The sequence below is a fragment of the Puma concolor genome, chromosome B1 (assembly GCF_028749965.1).
Source record: "Puma concolor isolate L17-30 chromosome B1, mPumCon1.1.hap2, whole genome shotgun sequence".
Taxonomy (NCBI): domain Eukaryota; kingdom Metazoa; phylum Chordata; class Mammalia; order Carnivora; family Felidae; genus Puma; species Puma concolor.
In genome coordinates, this window is record NC_141670.1 from 118,235,678 (window position 1) to 118,254,196 (window position 18,519).

The window sequence follows — 18,519 nt, forward strand, 5'->3', positions numbered from 1 at the left end:
CAATTAAAGAAATAGAACAATGAGATATAAAAAAATTCTCTCACCTAAAAACACCTAAAATGGTATGTAAAACTCAACAATCATCCTTTGCCTGTCTAAATGGATTTCTGAGAATAAAGGGAAATACACAGGGCGTTAACAAGGAGGAAAGGAACTAAAAAGCAGTGTAATAATCTTGAACAGACATTACAGCTGCTGGGAGGGGTATTTGCTAATAGGGATTTAAGCTTTAATAGCAAGACAAAGAAGAGAGGGTGGTCCTGGGTCCCTAACATTGTGGAAAGTGGGAACTAATATCACTACATGAAGGCAGAAACCTTGAAAAGCTACATTCCCTATGAAAAGGTGCATTAAAAAAAATCGTATTTAATAGCAAAGGGAGATGATAAAAGGTAATTTGTCTGTTTAAACCTCAGCTCCAAATGAAAAGGTTAAAGGAATCTCATGCTTAAAAGCTAATGTTAACTGGCCTTAAGTTCTAGTATCATGAGTTGCCTGACATCAGCAAGAAATTCCAAAGAAATGTGGAAAAAAATTTTTTAAATGTTTATTTTTGAGAGAGACAGAGAGAGAGAGAGAGACAGACAGACAGACAGAACTCAAGCAGGGGAGGGGCAGGGAGAGAAGGAGACACAGAATCCGAAGCTGAGCTGTCAGCATAGAGTCTGACGTGGGGCTCGAACCTATGAACCATGGGATCACTACCTGAGCTGAAGTCAGAAGCTTAACCGACTGAGCCACCCAGGTGCCCCCTTTGTGTGGAAATTTATTCTTAACCCAGGCCCCACAAGATTCCCACAGATTTAACTTCCCAAAATGAATTCACAATATAAGATTACAAAACTATTAGGGAAATAAAACACCAGGAGTGAAGTCAACAGAAAAAAACAAACAAAATTAGATCTAAATGGACATCGAATATTAGAAATAACAAATACAGAATATAAAATAACTATGCTTAAAAAATTATGAAAAGAGGAAATTAAAACACGAGCAAGAAAAAGTTTTTATAACAACCCAAATATAATTTCTAGCAATGAAAAATATAATTATTTAACTAAAACCCTAACTATAAAAATATTTTTTCCAACAATACTTTAAACAATTAGGGGAAAATGATTATGGACTGGTTATGAAAGGATCAAGGAATTCTTGATAATTTTTATTAGGTATGATAAGAACATGGTAATTATCTAAGATGTCAGTATTTCTTAGATGTATGTAGGGCATGTTACCTGGAATATCCTTCAAAATACTTCAGCAAAGAAAGAGAAAGGAATAGATAAAGCAAATGTAGGAAATGTTAGAAATGTTTAATCTGAACAATGTATATATGTGAAATTTTTATAATATAAATAAAATGAAAACTTTACTCAGATGTGGAATTTAAGAAACAAAACAGACAAGGAAAGGGAAAAAAATAAGAGAGAGAGAGAGACAAAAGAAGAAACAAACTCTTGGGGTGCCTGAGTGGCTCAGGTGGTTAAGTGTTTGACTCTTGATTTTGGCTCAGGTCATGATCTCACAGTTCATGAGTTTGAGCCCCACATGGGGCTCTGTGCCAATAGCATGGAGCTTGCTTGGGACACTCTCTCTCTGCCCCTCCCCTGCTTGTACACACACACTCTCTCTCTCTCAATCTCTCAAAATAAATAAACATTAAAAAAAAACAAAAACCAAACAGACTCTTAATTATAGAGAACTGATGATTACCAGAGGGGAGGGGAGTGGGGGCATATGTTAAACACATGATGGGGATTAAGGAGTGCACTTGTCCTGATGAGCATAGGGTGATGAAGGAAGCGTTGAATTACCATATTGCAAACCTGAAACTAGAATAATACTGTATGTTAACTAATTGTAATTAAAATAAGTACTTAAAAAAAAGAATTAGAAGAAAAAAAAAGAAAACTCAATGGATAGTATAATCAAAATATTAGACAAAACCAAAAAGGAAATTAGAGAATTGGAAGATGGATCTGAAAAGACCATCTAGATTATGATTAAAACTTAAAGGAGAGAAGAAAAAACAACTCACCTTCCTTTGGGCTCACTGCTGCAGGAAGACTATTCCAATCAAGGGTCCAAGTAGGGCAAGGGTGGGGAGAAAACATCACTTCAATGCCTTTTTCCTAGAAATAGGAAATAGACTCTTTCTGAATTAATGAATTAATAAAATTCTGTTGTGTTTTAGAAGATCAAATTTCTATTTTCTACACTGACAAGAAGAAACATAAATATTAACAACCATTAAGTGTTCCTCAAAATATTTAGTTACATAAAAAATATAATATGTTGTTTTTTGAGAGCACACTTTCCTATTTTTTATACTGAGATAACAAAAAAATGCTATTTTTAAATTATTACCTAAAACTACATAGAATAAGCTACCTAGAAATAAATTAGGTGTCAAAAAGAAAAGTTACCTGAGGATAAAAATTTTATCAAAAACGTTCCACACAGAGATAATAAAAAACTGATTCTGCATATGTCCATCAAGACCTGTCTTCACATATATGAAAGTTGCTGCCACCTAGGAGTTACATTTATATGACAAAAAGCACCCACTTCAACATAATACCCCAAAACATCATCCATACCAGTCTTTTACAAGTGCTTATAATGCTCTAAAAAAAGATTCCTCTGTTGTAACCAAATGGTTCCCAACATTTTCAAAAATGAGGACCACTTTCCAGTATACAACAAACTTCTCAGGCTCTTTCCCCTGAGGAGGAAGTTAAAAGTTATGCATTTACTTATTTGATCTGCTGATAGTTACATGGCATACATACGGACTCCCAGACCCCTTGCAATCACATTCTGGGTATGTGGCCCACAGGATAGATACCCATGGTTCAGGTATTTTTATCTTCAGAAATATTATATTCAAAAGAAAAATTTCTGAGAATCTATCACTAGTTTGAATCAATTCGTTCATGAGATTACTTTCCATTATGAAAACCAGATGAATTCTGGTCCCAAAGGAAATAGTATAAAGATTCTTATTTGAGGTAGAGATATATCTTTAGATCTAGAGGCCTAGAGAACTTATCTGCTCCCAGAAAAATAAACACATCTCTCTGACATCATCTACCTCTATTCTATATCCCTTACTCTAGCCTAGCCATACTGAACTTGTTATCCCTCATTTCACCAAATTTAACCTTACCTTAGAGTCTTTTCAAAAATACTATATGAGATATCATTTATATGCCATTACATTTATAACATACAATTCAATACTTTTTATAATATTCACAGTCAATACTAATTTTAGAAATTTTTCATCATCTCAACAAGAAATTCCACATCTATTAGTAGATACTTTCTATCCTGCCCCCTCCCCCCGCCCCCCAGCTCCTTGACCTAGGTAACTACTAATCTACCTTCTGTCTCTATAGATTTGCTCAGGGTCTGTTCAGTAGCTGGATCCTCTGCCTAGAACACTTCCTCCAAATCTTCAATTCATTCAGGTTATTTGCTCAACGTCTTCACCGTGTCAGATAGGCCTTCCTGACCACTCCATCTACAAAGGACCCCAACCCACATAACCTCCACCCCCTTACCCCACATTATCTTTTTATAGCACTTATCATTACCTAATGTGTTCACACATTAAATTGTGTTTTTTCCTTATTTACCTTCTTTATCAGAATATAAGGCCCATGAAGGCAGTCCAATTTGTTTTTCATATATCCCACATTCAAAACAATGACTAAACATATACATTTTTTGGACTAACAGAATAAATAAATTTAAAACCTTTGGAGAATAAGGGAAATTTTGTAGGTAGGAGTACACCAAAGAAAAAAGAAGAGGGAAAAGTGAGATGTGAGTGTTCCTAAGAAATACTTCACTATTTTATACTACCACTTGGCACCGATTTCATTTGTCCTCATGTAACTGGCACAAAATACTGTGACTACACAAAAATTAAAAGTTACTATATAAATAAAATTAATACATTCATATATTATTTTGATATAATATTTACTATTTTTCAAAATGTATGTCAATAATTCATTAGTAAGTAGCAAATACAATGTCCTGCTAAAAAGGAGCATTTATTGTATCTAATACATACTATCAAGTTAGAATTAAATGAAAATAGAAATTTTAACTTATTTTCAGGGTTGGACTTTCTTTTTTAAATTTGTAATTTTTACTTTAGAGAGAGAAAGAGAACACAAGAGTAGGGGAGACGGGGAGAGGGAGAGAGGGAGAGAGAGAGGAGAAAGAATCTTAAGCAGGCTCCACACTCAGTGAGGAGTCTTATGCAGGACTTGATCCCATGATCCTGGGATCACGACCTGAGCCAAAATCAAGAGTCAGACCTCAACCAACTGAGCCCCCAGCCATCGTTTTTAAATTGTTGATGTAATGTCCCAATCATTTTTTATATAACCATAAGATTTGAAATCAGAAAGAATCTTATAGAATAGCTACTATACTCTCCTAATTTATAAATGGAGAAATTAAGGCCCTTAGGTTAAATAACATACTGAAGATCAGAATGTTAGCTTAGTTACAAAGCTAGGACCAGACTACATGGTCTATAGTAGTCTTCCCATGGGCTGCTCCCAAGCCAATGAGTGAGACTAGTTAAGATACTATGTTAGGCCTATTCCTGAGAAACATGGAACTCTCAGACAGATGATTTGGGCTCAAGGATTCCCAAAGTTTTGGCTTGCCAAAACTTTCTCAGACCTCCACTAAACTCTAAAACTTCTCTAACCCAGTCTTCCTTCCTTTCCTGACTCATGTACAAGGGTCAAACCTGCATCCCAGCCTGAAGGCTCTCCCAGCCTCCTCTGTCTCCTTCCCCACTTTACCTCACAGATTTCCCTCAGTAAATCTCTTGCACATTTAACCCCATCTTGGAGTCTGCTCAGGGGACCTGAACTAACACATTCTCTGTAAATTAAAAAGTCAGGATTCCTTTATATTTTTTATGTTATTATAAGACAGCTTATTTTTACAATTGCTTGTTAACTTTTCCTGAATTTAAATTTGTTCTTTATTTCTCAGTGTTTAAATATTTTTAAGATGTATAAAATACAAATGTTTTCCCTAATGTCATTTTATTGCTAGAAAAGCATAGGTAGAAAAATCTGAATCACCAATTTTTCATTTAAGACTCTGTGTAACTATGAATTACAAGCAGATTTTTGGGGGCGCCTGGGTGGCTCAGTCAATTGAGCTTCCGACTTCAGCTCAGGTCATGATCTCACAGTCTGTGAGTTGGAGCCTCTGGTTTGCTCTATGCTGATGGCTCAGAGCCTGCAGACTGCTTTGGATTCTGTGTCTCCCTCTTTCTCTGCACCTTCCCTGCTCGTACTCTGTCTCTCTCTCTCTCTCAAAAAAAAAAAATAATAATAAATAATAAAAAATAAAAAACAAATAAAAGCAGACTTTTGGTTTGTTGAAACTTTAAAAATTTGTATTTTATTTGCTTAATTTTATTAAAATTTTTTTTAATGTTTATTTATTTTTGAGAGAGAGAGGAAGAGTGCAAGTGGGGGAGGGGCAGAGAGAGAGGGAGACAGAGGGCGTGAATTGGGCTCCACGCTGACAGCAGTGAGCCTGATATGGGGCTCAAACTCATGAACTGGAGATCATGACCTGAGCTGAAGTCCGACACTTAACCGACTGAGTCACCCAGGTGCCCTAAATATTAGTATTTTAATACAAAGCAAGTTACTCTCCTGCTGATCATTTAAAGAAACTCAGGAGGTGAACCTGAGATCCCGACGCGGTACAGCCATCTGATCAAGACACATCACACTTTGGACATGCCTTGATATCTTCTAAAATCAACTAAATAATCTTATTTCATTGTTTCATCATGAAGCTAACAAAACTGAGAAGGTAAGGGGCTGGGGTCACTAATACAATCCTGTTCTTTTCTAACTGAGCAAACTCTATTAATGATAGAATTCAAATGCTTCCTAACCCAAGTGGGGAAATATAATGACTATTTTTCCAGTACAACTCAGATGAACATCTCAAATTACTTCCTGATTTTTCCTCTATTCAAATAAATCTTCAAATAGCTGAAGTCAAGGGCAAAACATTTTTGTAAATTGTGTAGAATGACAGAGAAAAGAAAGTCTATTGGGGAGAACTTGTACAATTAATATTATTAGAAACAAATTTTGCTTCAAAGAGAGAAATATAGATCATATGTGTTACTCTCTCAAAAGGCTTTAAAACAGGGGTGCCTGGGTGGATCAGTCAGTTGAGCACCTGGCGATTGATTTCAGCTCAGGCCGTGATCTCACAGTCTGTGAGATGGGGCCACGTGTTGGGCTTTGTGCTGACAGTGCAGAGCCTGCCAGGGATTCTCTTTCTCTCTCTCTCCCTCTCTCCTGCCCCTCCCCTACTTGTGCTCACTCACTCTCTCTCAAAATACATAAATAAACGTTAAAAAAGTTATTAAAGTAAAAAGTAAAAAGAAAATGCAAAGAACTAAAAACTTAAATGTAGGCAAAACCTTAGAAAGTAAATTGATATATTCATTTTCGTATTCTTTAACTTCAAACCACCATCTCAAAATTTAAAAACTGAGGCCAAAACCTTGCAACAGAAAAACACCAGGTTAAAACAATACATTTGACCAGATGTGATATGACCTTGGTCAATGTCTTGAATATAAAAAAACAAGTTTCGAGAAAAATACTTTTTTTATTAAAAAATATTTTTTAACGTTTATTTATTTTTGAGAAGAGACAGAGTGCAAGAGGAGGAAGGGCAGAGAGAGAGGCAGACACAGACTCTGAAGTAGACTCCAGGCTCTGAGCTGTCAGCAGAGCCTGAAATGGGGCTCGAACTCACAGACCAGACTGCGAGATCATGACCTGAGCCGGAGTCGGACACTCAACCGACTGAGCCACCCAGGCACCCTGAGAAAAATATTTTTTAAAAATATATATTCTGACTTACTTGGCTCCAAAGACACATACTATTAAAAATCTTCAATTTACTATACCTCACTTACATGCAAAAGACATGGAAATATTAACTGGTCAAGGGTGATGTAAAACAACTACAAATAAAATTTAAAACAAAAGTAATGTCAATAAATGATTATAATCTGGGGTAGAATGCTCAGCAACATTATCACATGGAATTTTTCAAAGAAAATGTTAATGAAAACATTTTAAGTACCATTAACTTGGTCATAGTGGGTCTTGGTCCTCCTAAAAATGAAGTATCATTTTGCTCCTCCACACCTGGGACCTCACTTAAGTTTGCATCTTGTTCCTTCAAGGTGGTCAGCAACTCTGGTAAGTGGAGAAATTGGATCCCACACTGAGAAGCTGCTGTTTTTACTCTGGGCACTTCCTGAATCCTTTGGTACCAAGCAGCCAGCAGTGGAAATTCTATCAGCTTTTCAGAAAGTTTCTTGCAGATAATTGCCTAGGCAGACAAAGAACAAAACACACTATTCTATATTTTTTGTGTTTAACAGCCATATTGAGGTAACTTTACATACCATAAAATTTGCACATTTTAAGCATACAGCTCAAACAATGAGTTTTAGTAAATTTATACAGTTGGGCAACTATCACCACAATCCAGGATTAGAGCACTTATATCACACCAGAAATTTCCATTATGACCACCTGTAGTCAATCTCTGCTTCCCCAGTTAGTTGTAAGCGACCACTGATCTCCTTTCCATGTCTATAATTTGCCTTTTCTAGTATTTCATATAAGTAGAACCAGAAAACATGTCTTTTTTCACTTAGCATTAATTTTTTGAGGTTCATGTATGTAGTTGCATTTACTAGTAGTTTGTTTCTTCTTATTATAAGTAGTAGTCATTGTGTGGAATAATATATTTTGTTCATCCATTTACCAGTTGATAGACATTGCATTGTTTCCAGTTTTTGGTAATTATAAATAATGTTGCTATACAAACTCATGCACCAGTGTTTGTATGGGAATGTTTTTCATTTCTTAGGAGTAGATACTAGGAGCCACGTTGCTAGGTTATATGGAAACTATGCTTAAGTTTCCACGAAACTGCCTAACACTTCTCCCTGATGGCTGTGCCATTTTATATCCTCACTAGCAATGCATGGAGGTCCTAATTTCTCCAAATCTTGCCAATGATTGGTATTGTCAGTCTTTTTTATTTTCACTATTCTAGTGGATGTGCGGCAGTATCTCATTGTGATTTTAATTTGCATTTCCCTATGATTTGATGATGCTGAGCACCATGTGCTTGTTTGCCATTCAAATATCTCTGGTGAAAGTATGAGAGTCATGTAATTGGCAATTATATATATGGCAAAGAAGTTACAGAGATGGCAAACAAGTACATGAAAAAACGTACATCATTTATACCATTAAAGAATTGCAAATTAAAACAAGAAGACACCACTGCACACCTACTAGAATGGGGAAGAGGCAAAACCCTGACAAAAGGATGGGGAACAACAGGAACTCTCATTTGCTGCTGGTGGGAATGCAAAATGGAACAGCCACTAAGAAAGGCAATTTGGTGACTCCTTACAAAGCTGAACAACTCACCATATGATCCAGCAATTGCACTCCAAATAAGTTAAAGACTTATGTCCATGTAAAAACCTGCACTTGGATGTTTATAGCCAAAACTTGGAAGCAACCAAGATGTTCTTCAGTAGGTGAATGGATACACAATCTGTGGTACATCCAAACAATAGAATATTATTCAGCACTAAAAAGAAATGAACTCATCAAGCCATGAAAAGACACAGATGAACACTAAAAGCATATTACTAAGTGAAAGAAGCCAACCTGAATGGCTATATACCATATAATTCGAAGTATGTGACATTCTGGAAAAGGTAAAACTATGAAGACAGTAAAAGAATCAGTGGTGGTCAGGGGTTAGGACAGAGGATGAATACGTGGAATATAGATTTTTAGGGCAGTAAAACTATTCTGTGTGATACAATAATGACGGATGCATGTCATACATTTGTCGAAACCCACAGAATGTACAACCGAAAGAGTGAACCCTATTATAAACTATGGATTGGGTTATAGTAATGTTTTAATGTAGGTTCATCAGTTTTAATAAATGTACCACTCTGGTGCAGGATTTTGATAGTAGAGGAGACTGTGTGTATGGGGACAGAGAATATTGGAAACTTTCTGTACTTTCTGCTTTATTTTACTGTGAACCTAGAACTACCCTAAGAAAGAAAGTCTATTTTTTTAAAGATATATTTAAAATCAAAACATACTATTTAGATAAGATATAAGACTGACAAAGGACTAATGTCTTACAAAGAATAAGAGGCCCAAAAGGTATTTGTGAATTACTTGAATAATAATAATAATAATAAACATTATATACAGACAAACTAAGAATATATTCACATACTGACTATACTATAAGTAAGAAAAAAAAAAAAGTAATGGAAAAGACCAATACATAGCAGAAAAAGGACAAAAAATGTGAATGGATTATTCCAAGAGAATCAAAAATAACATGACAACATTCAAAATGTCTATAAATGCTACAATTGAAAATCATCTTGTAAAATTGTTTACCTTGTATTCCAGTTTCTATCATCTTTCGTTGGTAGTATATTTTTATGCCCCTCTAAAAACTTTTCCTTAATCAACTTCCTTCAAACTTAGAAACCCCTTCCTCTATAATTCACCGGCAAGAACACATTCCACTGTCCCAGACCATCATCATATTTCATAAGTTCTCAACACCCTGAATATAGAGAGTAAAAGGACACTGCTTAGTCAAAAACCTGAGATACTTAATATATACTTACTTATGAAAATTAGTTTAAGTGGTCAATGGAGGAAGGTCAATGGAAAATGTGTTGAAGTGTTGACTTCTTCAAAGTTTATTATGTAATACTTTTAAATGATTATAACTTGATGTCTATATAGAGTTTATAATCACTGGTGTATTTTGAGGAATTTCAGTGGAAATTATGCACTCACTGGATAAGTGTGGAGATGAGAGAAATGGAGAGGCTATAGTCTTATTTTAATGGTGATTTAAAGTTTGGTTTTTTTTTGTTGTTGTTGTTTTTAAGCGAAGCCTTCTTCCCTAAATGTATGAACTGTAACACAGACTCAAGAATATTACTTTATAATAATGTAAGAAGCACTGTCAGGACTATATTCTCTACAAAAGACTTGATGGAGTAAGGAGGAAATTTCACTAAATTAAAATAGTAAAGTAAAATATATAGAAGTAAAAAGATAACTAACATCATTTACAGGACAATTTTTATCACACAACACTTAAAGTAAGGCTTTTATTTAAATTAGAAAATGTGAAATCATTCCTCCTGATTTAAATTATCTTTTTGTTTTCTTTTGGCCAGATGCTTTCTCCCTACCATCACAACCAAACTTCAATTTCTTTAAAAAATAGAATATTTTTGCTTCTTTTTGAGGCACTGAATGTTGTTTCCATAGAAACAGTAATAACGTCACAGATTATGACTGGTGACTATGAACAAATAGATAAATAAAAAGGTCAAATCAAGAAAATCTTGACACATATATCTAGCAATAATCAGTACCAAAGCCGAAGCCAGAAAGGACAGAAAAGTAATAAAAAAATTCACATGCATATACATGTTAGTCTATTTTAACTGGACTTTAAATAAGCACAAGTAATTGATTATAAGGGCAGGGCTTATGTCTAAGTCTTTTTGTATATAACAAGGACTTAAAACACTGCCTTGCAAATAATAGTCACTCTGTTGAGTGAATAAATGATCAAGAAACTACATATTAGCTTCAAAGAATAATTTCCTAAATTAGTGTTTTTCAAACAGCTATTTATGACCCTTGAGTAACTTGCAACATCAGCACAGTTTTAAAAATGACATATAAATGGATAAAGAAATTGTGGTTTAAATACACAATGGAGTACTACGTGGCAATGAGAAAGAATGAAATATGGCCCTTTGTAGCAACATGGATGGAACTGGAGAGTGTTATGCTAAGTGAAATAAGCCATATGGAGAAAGACAGATACTATATGTTTTCACTCTTATGTGGATCCTGAGAAACTTAACAGAAACCCATGGGGGAGGGGAAGGGAAAAAAAAAAAGGAGGCTAGAGTGGAAGACAGCCAAAGCATAAGAGACTCAAAAAACTGAGAACAAACTGAGGGTTGATGGCGGGTGGGAGGGAGGGAGGGTGGGTGATGGGTATTGAGGAGGGCACCTTTTGGGATGAGCACTGGGTGTTGTATGGAAACCAATTTGACAATAAATTTCATATATTGAAAAAAAATAAAAAAAATAAAACTTAAAAAAAATGACATATAATAGAAAATATCAGAGTAAGCAGCGTGTAGTAAGATGGGTTACTTTATATAATACACTTAGAAGTATATTTAATGTATAGAAGATATATATTTATATAAGTATGTTTTCCCACCTTGTAAAATGCATTTTTTACTGTGAATTAAAGCAAAAAAAAAGTTTGAAATATACTTTCTAAATGTCACTCTGGGAGCCAGTTTATAATTCTCATCAAAATTCTTAATTGCCTGGAAATAGCTTATGTGCTAAGGGAACTGAGCTTAAGTCATGATAAATTAATCACATAAGAAATGTTCTCATTTCTTCACCTTTCCTTTCCTCTCCTTGGTAATGATTTATTGTTATTTGTTAGATGCATACGGCATCTTTCCTTCCGTTTGAAAATAAGTTGTGACTAAGTAACAATAATTCATGTTTAAAAGAAATTGAGAAGTTTTACTCTGCATGACAAGTTATCCCATTTAATCAACATGCCAGGCTGCCCTGCTAATATCCAGACAGCTCAGGAGGTACTGAAGCACATTCATTACACTCAAGAAGATATATTTAAGGAAGTGGCTAGTGAAAAATGTGTGAGATGAAAATTATATTTGTTCCTAAGAAATTATTTAAAAAGTTACCTGCCTGATAAGATCAAAACCATTATAAATATCATAATTACTTAAAGACAAGAAAATAAGATCATTTATTCTTAAACTAATAAATAAAAAACTACTGCTACCAAGAGCACAAAATGAAACGCTAATGGCTTTGTAGTTAATTATAATAAAGGAGAGCAAAACTTGTCTGGAGAGAAGCAAGATGTTACATCTATCTAAAGTATCTCCTCCACTGCATCACTTTCCAATCACCTATTATATAAAATGTTTTGTACTTTATATCATTCTTTAGCCATGTTTACTCTTTTGAAAATAAATGTTTAGGTGAGCAATGTAAGCAGTAAATGATCTGTCTAAATGGAAATATAATCCCAATTCTGTCTTTTTTACTTATAGATTAGAACTGGTGGGTTATTAAAACTGAAAACTCTTGGGGTGCCTGGGTGGCTCACTTGGTTAAGTGTCCAACTTTGGCTCAGGTCATAATCTCACAGCTCGTGAGTTCGAGCCCTGTGTCAAGCTCTCTGCTGTCAGCACAGAGCCTGCTTCAGATCCTTTGTCTCCCTCTCTCTGCCCTTCCCTCCCTCTCTCTCTTTCAAAATCAAATAAACATTAAAAAAAAAAAAAAAAAAAAAACCTGAAAACTCTTAAGGACCTAATGCATGGGAGAGGATATAGAATATACACATTAACCACTAAATAAGCAGCCTCCATGTTGTTTGTAATATGCTGGCTGACAGTAAGATTCCCACTTTATTCCTAATTTTATGTCAATGGGGATGGTGAAAGAGACATTTAATATAGGTACTTTTGCTTAAAAATCAATTTCTACAATTTTACGTTAGCAATATGTGTCATACTTTTTAAAAACTCAATTCAAAGCATTAGAAGTTAACATGTAAAAGGTTAAATCGTGTTCAAATTATGAAAATATTTTATGAAATGGCAAATTTTGTCTTAAAGGAGAATATTTTTTTTGAGAGAGACAGAGGGAGAGAGTGAGTGCAAGTGAATGAGGGGCAGAAAGAGAAAGAGAATCTAAGACAGGGCAGAGGAAGAAAGAGAGAGAGAGAAAAGGGGCTCACCCGAAGTGGGGCTCGTGTTTTACCCAAAGCGGGGCTCATGCTCACCCCATGCAGGACACAAGCTTACTGGATGTGGGACTTGAACTCACAAACCATTAGATTGTGAACTGAGCTGAAGTCATATGCTTAACAAATGAGCCATCCAGGTGCCCAGGAGTAGAATAATCTTGTAGATAGTCCTATCAAAGTATACTTGCTTACCAGTAGCAACTTAAAAATAACTATATAATTTTCTATTATCAGGGAACAGCAGGATTTTGCCCCAGTGTTGCTATTCATTGCTATTCCTCCCACATGGTTGCTATCCTAACTACTAGAAGATGCTGGAAAATGACTTAAAGAAGGGAAATCATAAGAGGTGTGCATTTTAATTTATTTCTTTCAAGATGAATTCCTAAACTTTCTGGAGAGGGCTTTATCAGGCACCTTCCATGATAAAGCACTGGGCTATTGGGTTAGCTTTGCAAACTAATATGCACTGAGAAGGAAAAGCTTGGAGCAGGATGGCCACTCTATTTACTACTGTTTGCATCTTTGACTTTATTCTGTTCAATAGAACAGTGTATTTTCCCAAGCTCTTCTAATTTTGACCTCTGGTATCCCAAAACTTGAGTTAGCAAAATTGGCTTCTCTTTTATATTCTTGGCCTTATTCCTTTGGTTAAATATCCCTGCTCTAGGTTCGGCTCTATGTTTCTGATTCAAGCCTAGTAACTTAACTTTCATTCCTGACCATGAACTTGATTGTGATTTTTGTCATTTGAAATGCCACTCCATCACCTCAATGTTTGGTAATGCAAGCATAAATGTTCTGCATCATAGTCACTACCTGAACTGCTTCATAACCAAGATGACTTAAGGGAGCAAAATAAACACAAACAGAAATAATATCAAGGCTTTGGAAAAGAAAGATTAAACCCTAAAAGAAACCGCAGATCCAAGAAAAATACAAAGGAAAATATTGTGAGAATTAGTTTACATGTAAATGCCAAAAGAGAAAAATGGAATCATAGAATATGGGTAATAAAAAAAGGCTGAATATACAAGTTTTCCCCTATTTTAAACTAAGAACAGAATTCTTCAGTAGTATTAGGTAAACTTACTCAGTAGTAGTTAATAGATGTCCTGCCTGAATGGAGAGGGCGGAAAAAAAATCCCTCTCAATTAAAAATACTTCAGCATCAATTGATCCTAATTAGGTAAATAGCATGTAAATTAAACTAAAATCAAACACAAACTAGCTGAAACTAGATGTTTGGACAATGCTCTAAAATCAGCTTCATACAGGTAAATCCAACTTTATATTTGTTTTGTTGAGTTTGAAAGCAGGTACTCATCTTCTCTATCACTTTGTTTTATTTTCTTTGTACCATTATTATTTTATTTATATATGTATGTATATATATGTGTGTGTATATGTATATATACATATATATGTGTGTGTATATATACACACACATATATATGTATGTGTATGTGTGTGTGTGTGTGTGTATATATATATATATATATATATACATATATATATGTATAATTTGTTTACTTGTTCATTTCCATCTTCCCCTAGTAGAATATTAACTCAATGAGGTCCGGGACTTTATCTGTTTTGTTCATCACTCTATCTCCAGTGCTTATAACAGTGCCTGATATATACAGTACGCTTTCAATAAGTTTCTCAAATGAATAAATGAATGATGTGGCATTTTGATTCCATTCTTACAAAATTAAAAACAAAGTTATCTGAGAGGACCAAGAAGCCACAAATACCAACAGTATTTCATCATATGTATCAAATGACTGGTCTAATGACTGGCATTGTTAATAAAGGGGAGGGTCAGGAGCAAGAGAATTTAGAAATCTAAATTAGAAATCTAGAAATCTAGTCTAATGACTAGAAAAAAAAAAGTTGATGTTTTCTCCCCACTGAGCTCTGTGGAGAGTATGCACACATATGACATTTAAAATGTTAATTAACATCTAAAGTTACTTTGGTTTCTAATCTTACCTTTAAGAAAATGCCAATTAATACCACCTAACTTACTGGTGGAGCACTGGCCTTCAAATAGATTTTCATTAGAAATCTTTTCTCATTTGTCAGTAGAGATACCTGAAGTCTTAATGATACCTGAGAACGAAATCTGATATCTGATTCGTTTTTAGGGGGAAGGGTGAAACACTTCCAAGCAAGAAAAATGCAGCTCTTGAAAGCCAAGTGGAAAGCTGAGGAGAGCTATAGCTTCCCATGTTCACTCTAATATTATTTTCACCTTGTTCTTTTTTCCTCCACAGAGAGAAAAATACACACACACACACACACACACACACACACACACTCATACTAGGAAAGAAAATTTTCCATTTACATTCTCCCACAACACTGAATAGCTACCTTCCGTAATCTTATAAGGAACAGAGAAGCACAGACATAATGATAAAATATTTTTGATTTAATAATACCCAACATAATGTAATTAGTATCTTAAGTGGCTATTTAATTCTAAAATATAGCTGGCAAGATTTTTTAGTGTTTTAATACTGGAACTTCTAATATTTGAAGGGAATCACAGGAGCAATTTGAAATTAATCATAATATCGACTGCTAAATTTTAGCAACTCAAAATTAAAAGTCCTAATAATTACGAACACTTAATGAGAGCTCACCATGTGCCCAACACTGCTCACACTTCACACAAATTGTCACTTATTCCTCATACTGATCCTACTAGATAGGTAGTATTATCTCTATTTCACAGATAAGAAGATGCAGACAGATATTAATTACTCGCCCAGGAGCATAATGATGGTAAGAAATGGAATAGGAATGCAAGCCTAGGCAATTTCATAGACTGAAACTTACAGTAACATATACACTCTCGATAACCCTTACCAAAAAATGATGGATACAGGGCAAGAGCACGATATCTGCCAGAGTGAAGTACAGGCCTTCTGCAAACACATGCTCCAGAGGCGGAAGGTCAGACACTTTTGCTTTTCTGATGTGAGAAGGCTCCCTGTTGGTAGTAGCTGGTTCTTCGTACACTGCGAGCTTTGAGAATGCCACTTGCAGTTCCAGGCTCTTGGATGAAGAGTCCAACTCTTCAGATGTTTCTTGTCTAAGGACCTTGCTCTTAGCATGGGCAGGCCCAACCCCAGCAGCCTTCTGTTGCTTCAGCTTCTGGCGACGGAGTTTGTCATCATTATGCACTCTAACGGGCTCACTGAGCTTTCTCTCTAGCTGCAGTATTTCTGCAGGGATAGTTGGGTGCTGGTCAGAAGACTCTTTGAGAAAATTCTCAATAGCTAAAGGGATGGTGAGTTCGCATAGCCTGGTCCACTGACTAACCTGCAAGACAAAACAAGAGATTAAAGGATTCTTTACTGTCAACATAGCTTGAAGAAAACTTTCTGTTGGGAAATAAGACTGGTTTTGACAATTTAACCCTTGAGCTAAACCATCCCTGGGCTAGGCTTTTATGCTAGTACAGTGCTTCAAAAGTGACAACACTAAACAATGGTCATGCATTCCTATACCTAGGAATACATGCTCACCTTGAGCATCCTCTTACTGAATAAATCCTTCCTTCTCAAAGCCTTCAAAGTCCATCCATCCCTAAAAAGTACAATTTTCAAAGCAGTGGTACTAGAGCTCCTGTTCATGTGTAAAGTTTCATTTAAAAATTCTCAATATAAAAAAAAAAAAAAGAGAGAGAGGTTAGAGTGGGAGAGAGCCAAAGCATAAGAGACTCTTAAAAATTGAGAACAAACTGAGGGTTGATGGGGGGTGGGAGGGAGGGGAGGGTGGGTGACGGGTATTGAGGAGGGCACCTGTTGGAATGAGCACTGGGTGTTACAGAAACCAATTTGACAATAAATTTCATATATTTAAAAAGATAAATAAAAAATAAATAAAAATTAAAAAATAAAACAAAAAATAAAAATTCTCAATGTAATTAAAACAAAAGATTTTTTTTAAAAAGTCCTTCTCTAGAAATAATGTCTCCAAACCTCACAAATTAAATCTTAAATTCTTATTTTTCAACATTGCACTGAAATATTGGCATACATGAAGGGCTACTTTACTTCCTATAGGTTTTTTAAATAAACGCAATTTTAGCCTCCTACAGAAAGTTAAAATAAATGCTCGACTGAATGTGTTATCGTTTTATGGCTTTAAATAACAGAAAGAGCATTATACTTACTTCAGCACAGGCTTTCAAGCAAGTCTTCTTAAAACCCAGAAGTTCCAAAATTTCCTTCTTTGAGGGGTCAGCTTCATATGATTTCTGGATTATGTGTCTCAGTACAACAGCAAGTCCTGCTCTACAGAAATTGTCTGGTTTTTCTACTACTGCAGGTAAACAGCAATTCTGGACTATTGCTGGAAGTTCTTGCTTTGAAATAATCTGTATTTCAACATCCTGGGGCACTACATTTTTTAGCGAAATATCTGTGCTTTCTTTTGTGAGGACTAAGCCAACTTTGAAGATTTTGCAGTCACAGTATGATAACAAAAATAAAGTTACAGATGTATGAAGAGGAAAGATGCATCCTTCCATTTGGTGAGAAAAGTCCAAGTACAGATATTCTTCTGTAAGACTTTTCTTAATGCCTTTCATTTTCCTCTTTCATTGGGTCACCTGAAGCATAAATAAAAGTGGTTAATAGACCTTAGAATATAGTAATTTAGAAGCTGAAATAAAAGACGAATATTTTAAAACTTTTTCTAGAAATCAGCAAGGATTTGTGATAGGTACGATTCTACGAGAATTTGTTCCTGGACTGAATAAATGGCTTCCAAAAGAAAGATTTCCACCCCGTGCAATTAACTAGTCTTAGAGGTGATTTTACACCCCTCAAAATAAGCATACCCCAGGTGCTTTGCAGTAGAACCCTCCCAATCAAGTACTTTGGGCTCTCACTACAGGTAAGAACAAGAAATGAATAGAATAGGAAATAAGAAGTAACCAAGAATACTGGGAGCTGTCTGGAGAAGCTTTGGCCATGCTGGGCCTCCAAATAGCTGCTGTTTTATGACTCTACGATACAATAATTGGAGAGGGGGGATAGATATTCATTCCCTCATGAGAAATAAATTCTCCTAAAGTAAGTGAGTTTTGATTATGATGAGCGTGCTGAATCACAACAGAAAAAGATTTGAAGTTTCCCCATAACTCAGATGTTGACAACCAAGATATCTCAAAGTTAACATGTCCAAAATCATTCACCCCCACACCCTAAACCTGCTCCTCATGTGTCCTCCCCGTCTCAGTTAATGGAGCATCATCCTTCTAGTGGTTCAGCCAAACACCTGAAATCATTCTCAATTACTCTTTTCTTTAACACCTCCATAACCAATCCATTAAAAACTTACTTTGGTTCCTCAACATATATCTCAAATCTGTTTATTTCCACACCATCTTCATTGTTTCCACTGTGATCCAAGCCACAATCACCTCTCTTCTGTATTACAGCAACTATCTTCTAACCTTGCTTTCCATCCCACCTCCCCCTCTGTTCTATTCTCAACATGGTATCC

General features: G+C 35.3%; 1 protein-coding gene across 1 annotated transcript in view; it reads right to left on the reverse strand.

The window, feature by feature from the left end:
• The window catches only part of GSTCD (glutathione S-transferase C-terminal domain containing), a 133,137-nt gene that overhangs the window by 105,593 nt on the left and 9,025 nt on the right, over nucleotides 1-18,519 (reverse strand). Inside the window, exons 2-5 of the mRNA XM_025921871.2 lie at nucleotides 17,183-17,620; nucleotides 15,871-16,326; nucleotides 7,168-7,419; nucleotides 2,039-2,132 (exon numbers count right to left, since the gene is read on the reverse strand). Of these exons, the coding sequence (XP_025777656.1) occupies nucleotides 2,039-2,132; nucleotides 7,168-7,419; nucleotides 15,871-16,326; nucleotides 17,183-17,599 (1,219 nt within the window). The 5' untranslated portion in view covers nucleotides 17,600-17,620. The remainder of the gene's footprint in view (nucleotides 1-2,038; nucleotides 2,133-7,167; nucleotides 7,420-15,870; nucleotides 16,327-17,182; nucleotides 17,621-18,519) is intronic.